Source organism: Ornithodoros turicata, chromosome 9 (genome assembly GCF_037126465.1).
Source record: "Ornithodoros turicata isolate Travis chromosome 9, ASM3712646v1, whole genome shotgun sequence".
Taxonomy (NCBI): Eukaryota; Metazoa; Arthropoda; class Arachnida; order Ixodida; family Argasidae; genus Ornithodoros; species Ornithodoros turicata.
In genome coordinates this window covers 17603021-17613440 of record NC_088209.1, presented here as the reverse complement: position 1 = coordinate 17613440, position 10420 = coordinate 17603021, and the positions used below count along the sequence as shown (strand labels likewise).

General features: G+C 44.7%; 1 protein-coding gene across 1 annotated transcript; it reads left to right on the top strand.

Annotated features, from left to right (window-relative positions):
- Window positions 1–1649: 1649 nt before the first annotated feature.
- LOC135368248 (uncharacterized) lies at window positions 1650–5680 on the top strand. Its single transcript, XM_064601403.1, has 4 exons — window positions 1650–1908; window positions 2003–2068; window positions 3784–3907; window positions 3972–5680. Exons 1-4 carry the CDS (start codon window positions 1737–1739, stop codon window positions 4078–4080), a joined length of 471 nt encoding a protein of 156 aa, XP_064457473.1. The 5' UTR covers window positions 1650–1736; the 3' UTR covers window positions 4081–5680.
- Window positions 5681–10420: the final 4740 nt, after the last annotated feature.

Sequence of the window (10420 nt, the reverse complement as noted above, 5' to 3'; positions counted from 1 at the left end):
TATCTCGGCTCTCCAGTTTATTGATTAGAAAAATCTGCCACCGAAGCGGCTGATTTGTTGCATAATTAATTGGTTTCGGTTTACATATTTTTTATCGCGGCTGGTCGCGGTCAAGCGCGAAAGGACGCTCTTCCACTCCCCAATCCTCCAATGACTTACGTCCTTACACGTGAATTACGTCCTTTTGCGCTTCGCCGCGACCAGCCGCGATAAAAATATGTAAACCGAAATCAATTAATCACTGCAACAAATGACCCGCTACGATGACAGATTTTTCTCTAAAAGGAGTTCACTGAAGGTCCTAAAAGGGATAGTACCCATTTTAATGCCGATGGCGCCGTGCTTTAGAACTGATGTTTTTTCACGAAACTCATTTGAATTTTTATTTAAATACTGAGCGTCTCCCACTCATTCACACAGTGCGCAGCTTGTAGGTGGTATCGGACAGATACTTGTCAAAAAGAAAGTTCTTGGATTGGTGCATCCGTTCGCGAATTATTTAGCCTGGGGATTTAACTGGGACACTCTGTACGGTACCGAAGTATGAGGGCTTCCTTTTTCTTTTTTTCTCTTCAATTCAACATTCTCGATACTTTGCACATCTATCCATCCCAAACAAGAAACTAGGCCCTGTCCCATGCAAAGACTGTACGTGTTCAGCTTACGAAAGTGTGCCCTCCAGGGATTTCCACAAAAATGCACCTTATTTGATCCCGTGCTCCTACCGTAATATTCTTATTTCTAGAATACGTCATGACAGCAGCCACTCCACAGGAGTCATTCAGTCATCAGTATTCTGCATAGATCCGAGACGCATGCACAGAAAGTAGAAAGAATAGCCCGTCCAATTGGGGCGCTCATCACTCCAGGGTGAGTTTTCTGAAAGCAATCTTGAAAAAGACACATACGTGCAGAGGACAGGGACGATATATATGAATGCAATGCAGTCTTCAAAGGCAACTGAATGAACACTCGAGGCTGTGCTGTTTTCCGCGATAAGATTGACAATTGTTGCAGGCATGGGCGTTCCCAGGATTTTTTCCAGGGCAGGAGGGAGGGGGGGGGGGCAAGCGTGCAACCCCCCTCCCCTACCACCTCTTTTTCTGGAGGCGGATGTGCGGGTGCTCAGAGGTTCCTATCACGACATCTGAGAATAATCATTGCACACTATGACTAAGGAGCGCACTACTTTCACAAGCGACATTGGATCTCCAGGTAGGAGGGGGCACGCCCCCCCCCCCCCCCTTGCCCCCTCTAGGTACGCCCATGGTTGCAGGCATGCGAAGTAAACAGAGATGAACTAAGAAGAAGAGCAGATATGTAAAGAAGGAGCTATTATTCCCATGAATATATCTGCAGCAGTTTGTCAGTAACAGAGTAAGACATATACTGATAGACCGTTTTTGAGAGCCTTTCGGTGTTCCCTGAGCATGAGCAAGGCTGGCATCTCATTCTCATGGCATCAGTGTCATTTGCTCTCTGGTTTTCCTTTCTTCGTTCACACGAAAAACTCGAAATATTTGAGAAGTACAGTATACGCGAAACTTCGTGAAAGAGTCGCCCTCTGTTGTGCAAGTGTGACACTACAATCGTTTTATCACAAGCAGTCTTCGCAGATGTCGCGACGTGTATTGTTTACTTATTCTGGAGTGGCACGGCGGCACGGCACCCATGCTGGCTGCGTTTGATTTTGACCTTTGAGAGTGGCGCCATAACCGGTAATGTAAATACGTAAAATGTGTGAAACTCCAAGAAAAGGCTCCGCTGGACACGTGACAGACCACATCCAGCACCCGGATGTCACGCTGGTTGGAAAGTTCACAGATCCAACGAAGTATTATGTGCTCACAGTTGTCCTTCCTTTGCTGCTGATATTGTTCTGCCACTTTGCGATTTACTGGTACAAAGGTAATTGAAGACGTAATCTTTAACCTTGTGTTTAGATCTCTTCATCTCTGTTTCGTTTGAAACCAATCCTTTGTGCACGACATCCGCTTTTCAGGTGATTATTCCTTTCATCTCGACCCAGTCCTGAGCAAGCTTCACTCCGCTTGGAGTTGCGTTACAGGTACATTGTTTGCATGTTACGGTCCTAACACCGATTCTGTCAACGGTGCTCTGCGGAAAACACTGTTATCGAATTGTAGCGAGGGGATGGGGCTGGAAGGGGCCCGGCCCCCTCACTCCCCCCACTGAAATCATGGAGGAAGGAAACACAGGAGCGGCCGTTTCGAGCAGATTTCCGTGGGACCCCTCTGGCGGTCGCTCCTGTCTAAACCGCCATTACTTCCTGTCCACCACGTGATCCTCTCTAAAGTTTCGGTTTGGCAACGCTTTTTTGCTCGCGCTGCTTTTCGTGCTTTTATGCTTTTCCAAAGTCACTTACTCTTAAAATGTGAGCACCACTGCGGAAACAACGTTTTGTTAACGTGTTCTTACCGCGGTTGCGGCTGTCGTTCAACAGAAAGCAGCTCTGTCACGGGAATAACGTTTCCTTCGTAAGCACGTACTTGACCGGTTGTTTCGTACCCCTGTCTGTGAGAGAGTCATCTTGAATCGTTCCTTTGCAAGCTGTGCTACAGCTGCAGATTCAATTGATTTCCTCCATCGTTGTACAAAGTTGATTACTGGCATGCTTTACCACTTCAGCAACAAACACACAAAACGCGGCCACGTCGTCACACAAACATCGCTGCCGCGAATGATGTTTCTAGTCCTGCGTGGTTGTCCTGCAGACCCTGACCGGTCTTGTAGTAGAAGGGTAAACCAAGAGTAAACCTCCGAACACACACAAATAAAGCTGGACGCGCGGCGTTCGCCACAATGCAGATATCTGAACTGCAAGACAATCACGGCTCCCGTCGTCACGTCGTCTGCTTTGGGAGCTGGCCTGCGCATGCTCTTGGGGTCACGTGAGCGGTCACATGGTAGACAGGAGCATCCCAGAATGCAGTGCGAAGCTGGCACGCCCGTCCCAATGGCAAAAAGTTGGAAGGGCCGCTCCTGTGTTTCCTTCCTCCATGACTGAAATGTAGGTCATCTTGTGGCACTTCTTCACGGCGATTCAGGTTGATTCGCTTGAGCACTCAATAATTGTGATCACCACGGGCTGACGATCGCCATTTTGTCCCGTAAATGTAGAAGCCAAGAAAGACGTACAGCGTAAAAAAAAATATGAAAATATAAAAAAAAAGAGTGCGTGTTTTCATTAAGGTAGTTCTGTCCTGAGATGTCAGTTGCCAGGAATGTCGACAGTGAAATCATTTTTCAGTTGCGGATTTCTCAAAAGCGGCGTACAGTCGAGCCACAGTTTACGAACTCTTCATTTTACAAATGATCTTGCTTTATGAACATGGCCATCTGACGCAGGACACCCCGTCCCCATCCCAAACCCGGACTTATGAATCCCTCTGCTTCTGAATTCTTTCTCCAGGAATGTCAGTCATTCATAAATTGAAGGTCGATTGTTCTTGTGAAAGATGACAACCATAACTACCCTGCTTACTCTATATAACTCGTGCATGCCTGCCCAGTGACCAGTCAGCTATTATTTAATTTTGTTTTATGTGTTATTTTTTTGTGCCATCTCCAGACTCCCCCCCTCCCCAAATAGAGGTCCTAGCCCCCCCACCCCACATAAAAAAAATTTCTTGCTATGACCCTGACTCCAGTCAAGGAGGAGTACTTCCTAGCGGTCACCTTAATAACCACATCTCCGTTACAGTAAAGCATGAGCCTCTGACAGCCTAACATTATTTATGTTGTTGTTTTTCTTTCTTGCAGGGAATGTTCTCTACGCAGTTCTCCTTGCAGTAGCAGTGACTACTTACAGTTGTATCATCGTCTACCTGAACAGCGAAGTCCCAGGCATAGACCCGCCTACGCCCATAAGGCTCAACGAAAAAAGGTGAATGTTTCTCGTGTTTACGAATGCAGACACGAAACTGACGATTGCGCTGTTCTTCTTGCAGGACTTGCACGGAGTCAAGGATGGGGTTTTCCTACATCATGTCTATCGCTATTGGGTTTATGACATTTGTTTTTGCTTTGTTTCCAAATACCATTGTTGGTGACCACTGATTACCTTTCAAAGTCAGATACCCGGATAGTTATTTATCTTAAAGCACCTCAGGGGGTATCGTCACCACCGTGAAAAAGTGCCATAGGTGTTGTTCACATTGTTTTCCCATGGATCTCACTTTTATGTAATATAACCTCCTCCTCTGATGCATATAGTATATATAAAAAACCAGACCAGGGTAATACTGATGACTCCGTGGCACTAAACATACTTAGTAATGCACATACGAAACCTACAGCATATCTGACGCACACACTTGAAGTTGGATGTTGGGTGAAAGTATGGGATAGACAGGTTCGAATAATTATTTTAAAAACTGAGCGAATATCAAGGAAATCAATATGTGGACGCATAGCATAGAGAAAACAAATGCAAAACGTATGGTTGTACTGTGACCAAGCCGCATAAACGTGTAGCACACGTATGGATATAAACGTGTGTACAGTATGTACATACGCGATATGTATTCATACAAATCAGAGCGTGAAGTCTCTTCCACCATACATCAAGCCTTAGTGGCTTTTTGCTCTTCCTTCTTCAGGAAATAAATTGAAAGTAGCTCTCACTTTGTCGAATGCTCGCCCGTGTACTGTTTTTGGCCATACGTACGCAGTTTCGGAACTACTCGAATGTATATTAGGTTTGAAGGAAACATATGTTTCATTCGAAATTCGGAATGTAGAGTTTCGCGTTCGACTCAGATATCAAAATCAAATGTAGAATTATTTGCTTTGGCATTTAAAAAATTCGAAATGTTTGCACGTCCCTAGTATTGAGTAAAACAGGGTGAAAGTAAATGAGGAGGGCTTGTAAGAAAAGAGGAGAGAGGGGGGACACTATAAATAAGGAAAGAAACATAGTGATGGACAATGAAAAAACGGCTAGGAAGCAAGCGAGCTGGTGAAGATGATGCATAATGTAAAACCCTGAGACTAGGGAACACGTGTTTGTGTCTGTCCTTTCGTGTTCCCTAGTCTCGGGGTTTTACATTATGCATAGTGATGGAAGTCACTGAAAACGTTAGCCAGCGGTAGGACTCGAACCCACATGTTCTGGATTACCGGTCCAGGGCTCTACCAATACGCTGTGCAAGTGCGTCTCTGCGCATGAGAGGAGGCAGTGAGAGGGAAGAGGGAGGGCACCGCCGTAGCCAATGGGGCTTCCCAAATGGAGGAACCGGGAGAGGAGATATGCGCAGGACGCTCGGTTACTTGCAGAGCGTATTGAACTGAGCTAACACACCTCCCCAGCGACTTCCAAGGGTGCGTCATCTGAAGAGAAACAATTGAGAGAACATAAATTGTCTCATGTTATACATAGTGATTTTGGGACACACTACCATGTACGGGCATGCAGCCTATAATTTAATATGCAAAGATGCCATCCGTCCCTCAAAGCTCCTACGAACTTTTGTAGTTGGAGAGAGAAACGATTCTGTGGTATTGCAAAGGGTTAGGAGACGCAGGTCATCAACTAGTCAGCGTCTGAACCTTCTGCTGTATGAAATTATGTACCTGTCAAATTGAGGTTGTGATCATGTTCCATCAGTTGTTGTTTTGCACACAACGCATATGAAATAAAATTTCTCATCATTGTCTACTTGGCATATGTTTAGTAAGCGGTGAAAATAAAGCAGAGAAATGGTACCTGTCTGGGAGGGAACGTTCCCTACCTTTTGCGCAGGCAATATAGTGACTTCGGCCTATGCACCTCTGTGTATTATATATTCTGTGGCAAGGCGTACAGAAGGATTAATAAGGTTGCGCGCTAGAGGAAATTGCATGCAGCCGGCTGTGTTTTGTTTGCTGTACAGGCAGGCGAAATCGCTGATGAGCTCTGTGAGGGGAACCAAAGTGTGTGTGCTTTGATTTAGGCATGAACACATCAGGTAAACTAGGTAATGTGTATCCTGAAATTCGAGGATATCAACAGCACTGGTTAGGTGGGTTTTTTTTTTTCTTGTCTCTTTTCTTGTTTGTTTTTTACTGTCGCCTTCGAAAGTGTCTTGACGCACAATAATTTTTAATTGTGCTAAGCTTACACGTACTGACAAGTATTCTGCAGGCCATATAGTATCGTTCTCGTAATTTGCGCTGCCTCTTTTATTTCAGTTTCATTTTATTTTAAAATTGGATTACAAGTGCTCAATACGAAAGCGCAAGAAGTAAAAAAAAAGAGGTAAGCAGCATACATTAGACATGCTGGGGGGGGACACTCCCCCTGAATCAAAAATGTGATGGTATGAAGAAAAAATAGTTAAGATAGTAATAGTTGAAGTAGTTTGAAGTTAAGTGGTCCGATGAAAACTCCCCATTCATCGTCTCGCAATAAAATTGTTAGTTAAGCACTCCAACAAACCATTCGAGTTTTTTTCATTCCACGCACAAGGTTTAAGTGGGGAGGGGATATGTTCATAATGATCAGGCACTCCAAAAGCAAAACAACAACAAAATTGTCCGTGCCTGCCATTTTCCACATTTCCTCAACAAGGTTACTGGACCTTGAAATTTCTTAGAATATTCGCCGTGGTGGAGAACATTCGTTGTTCTCGTCGGGATCGTCCCAATGGAAGATACAAAATCGTTTCCAAGCGTGTCAAACGTCCCGCACACGTATTATTGGATGCAGGCGATTTTACCTCCCGATGGGGAAACGACTAAACAGCCATGCACTCACTGCACAAACAACGGTGTTCCAACGCCACGGAGCCGTGGACTGCGAAAACCCTCATTCCTTCGTCTCCCGTCTTTCCCACTTTCCCCTCCACTGTCCCTTTTCTCCCTCTACAGCGCGCGCCTTTCCAGCTCCTATGCTGTCACGCACGTTGCGACAGTCGCGGCGCTCAAGTTATATTTTCTCCTTGTGCACCGTACTCTCTTTTCCATTGTTCGAGATGTGTGTGCAAAGAGGCTTCCCGGAATTTTGCAGCCGCATGGCCAAGTGATTAAGAGTGCATCTAACGTGAGCTTCGACTGGGCGGACGTGGTGCTCGATACAGGGACCGCTTTTGAAAGGTAAGGATAGTAGTGATCAACGATGTATTTCCCCCACTCCATTACGCACACTTTGAGAAAAAAGGATGTGAAAAGGTAACTTCTATACTTACTACACTCTTAAAAATGCACTTCACCGCATAGCACGCTGCTAGCCAACCATTATCTCGAATGATATCGTTATCTGCCGTGATTTGTTGAAAACGGGAGGCGTACGCCTTTTTTGTGCCAATTATGAACAGCATAAGTGTCACGGAAAAGGCGTACGCCTCCCGTTCTCAACAAATCAGGGCAGATAACGATATCATTCGAGATAATGGTTGGATAGGAGCGTGCTATGCGGTGAAGTTCATTATTAAGAGTGTCCTCCTAGCCAACGCTCCTAGCCAACCATCATTTCGAATGATATCGTTATCTGCCGTGATTTGTTGAGAACGGGAGGCGTACGCCTTTTTTGTGACTTATGCTGTTCATAATTGGCACAAAAAAAAGGCGTACGCCTCCCGGTTTCAACAATCAAGGCAAATAACGATATCATTAGATATTATGGTTGGTTACGAGCGTGCTCTGCGGTGAAGTTCATATCTAAGAGTGTACGATAATGACACCCCCTCAGTTTTTTGCAACAACCCCTGTGCTTGCATATCCACCAGTCATGACTACGACTTAACCCTACACTCTTATAAATGAACTTCAACGCATAGCACGCTCCTAACCAACCCTTATCTCGAATGATATCGTTATCTGCCTAGATTTGTTGAAAACGGGAGGCGTACGCCTTTTTTGTGACACTTATGCTGTTCATAATTGTCACAAAAAAGGCGTACGCCTCCCGTTTTCAACAAATCTAGGCAGATAACGATATCATTTGAGATTATGGTTGGCTAGGAGCGTGCCATGAGGCAGGTGAGGTTCATTTTTAAGAGTGTATTATTACAGTTACAGTAGTAACAGGTTCATGCATCATTGCTGATATGCGTCTCAAGCTGAATGTTTGGCGTTCTGGGTATAATGCGAGAGTTCATCGATTCTGTCACAAAAGGGTGCCATTGTGTACACACTATACGACGGAACTGTACAGTCTAAACGAAACACAACAGTCTGAACGTAAATTCTGCAGAATGTTACTTGCTCGAATCACGCTTTTCTGGTAACGCTGGACTGTGAATCATGATCCGGGGTTTGGACATGAGTATGTGTGTGTGTGCAAAGGACGGTGAGGTGCCTTACGCAGTTAACCTAGTTTTAACAACGGGACAAGTTTTTGAATGTACCTGTAACTGTTACATTTTGTGAAGTAATATTTGAAATGTGATACTTCGCGCGTGAATTAACTTACATGGGGGATATATGCTTCTTATTATCCTATAGCATCTCATACGTAACAGCATAATTACGGTGCTTATCTTAACGAAGAGCAACGAGGCGCTGCGATGTAATCGGAACTATCGGAGGCGTGAAACAGCGTCTTTCGGGGTATCGAATAGCATTACATTTTACTAGACGTGATGAATTTAACTGACCACAAACTATTCTGTTGAAGACGTTGGTTCCCATTACCACAGATACACTATAACCGAACTTCAACGCATAGGACTGTGAAGGCCAACCATTGCACAGGATGATCACTCCCGATTTTTGAAAAGCGCAGGGCGTACGCCATTTTTTGAACTGCATAATATAAAAAAAAGGCGTACGCCTCCCGTCTTTAACCAATCAAGGGCGATAATGATGTTGTTCTTGATGGTGATTGACTATAAGATCGTGCTACATGCTGAACTTCTGTTTTTAGAGTGTGCACTCTTAGAAATGAACTTCACCGCATAGCACGCTCTTAGCCAATCATCATCTTTAATCATATCGTTATCTGCCTTGATTTGTTGAAAACGAGAGGCGAACGCCTTCTTTTGTGACAATTATGACCAGCATAAGCGTCGCAAAAAAGGCGTACGCCTCCCGTTTTCAACAAATCAGGGCAGATACCAATATCATTCGAGATGATGGTTGGCTAGGAGCGTGCTATGCGGTAAAGTTAATTTTTAAGAGTGTACGCCGTCATATACGAATTTTACGGGAAAGAGAGCATTTCCGTGGCACATTCTGAACGACGCTCTTTTGATGTCGCTCGCATCAAGGTAATGTTAGTTAATATCCGAGTCTGAATTGTCCGTTCTACGTTCCACGACTGACACGGTTCGAGCCTGTACTGGCCATCAGCTTCGTTCGCATGTCGTCTCCTATCGCCCTTCGTCCCTCTTCTTTTTTTATGTGGGCGTGGCATCGTTTGCAGCGGCAGGTGAACGAAGGGAGGTAAAAATATGAAAGTTCTAAATTCCTAATGAGTTTGACTGTAAACTGTTCCTCTTACTTAAAGCAGACGTCAATCGGGAGAGTTGAAAGCCAGAGATTTAGCAAAGCACCTCGTGTTCGCGAAGTCCGAGAGCACGGCGGAGACGCTGTATAGCACACTCTAAAAACGGAGCTTCACCGCGCAGCGCGCCCGTAGCCAACCATCGTCCCGAATGACAACATTACCTCCCGTACGCCATTTTTTGTGGCAATTATGAACGGCATAATGCAACAGAAATGGCGTACGCCCCCAGTTTCCATATTTAGGTCCATCCCAGGTCCATATTTAAGAGTGTTGACCTGAACTATATGTACCAGGAAGGGATGCTCACACTCTTAGAAATGAACTTCACCGCATAGCACGCTCCTAGCCAACCATAATCTCGAATGATATCGTTATCCGCCCTGATTTGCTGAAAACGGGAGGCGTACGCCTTTTTTGTGACACTTATGCTGTTCATAATTGTCACAAAAAAGGCGTACGCCTCCCGTTTTCAACAAATCAGGGCAGATAACGATATCATTCGAAATTATGGTTGGCTAGGAGCGTGCTATGCAGTGATGGCCACTAACTACTTCTGCAGTAGTTTAACTATAACTACTAACTACTTTGTGATTGAGTAGTTTAACTAGTAGTTCAACTACTTTTCAGGGGAGTAGTTAAAACTACTTTTTTAACTACTGCAATGTAGTTTAACTATATCTATAACTACTTAACGTTGTCCACCAACACCAATCCCTTGTAGTGTTCTTGGACACCTAAATATGAATCACAAGCACTAATAAACTTTGGCTCAAGCCATTGCTACGATCGTCAAATACAAAGCTTGCGGCGGGATTCTCTCTGTGCCTACGCGATAAACTAAGTTGCAGAGTTATTTCGCAGCAAATGAGGCTTCGCTGGACAAGCATTAAAAGTGAAGATTTAGTACACATGCACGACACAATTGCTCTGCACCTCCGTTCTCATCAAACAAGTAGCTCGGGGTAAAAGTCG

Coding starts and splice junctions, on each gene's coding strand:
- LOC135368248 (XM_064601403.1), top strand. CDS start 1,737: ATGTGTGAAACTCCAAGAAAAGGCTCCGCTGGACACGTGACAGACCAC. Junction 1,909..2,002: donor TGCGATTTACTGGTACAAAG/GTAATTGAAGAC, acceptor TCCGCTTTTCAG/GTGATTATTCCTTTCATCTC. Junction 3,908..3,971: donor ATAAGGCTCAACGAAAAAAG/GTGAATGTTTCT, acceptor TTCTTCTTGCAG/GACTTGCACGGAGTCAAGGA.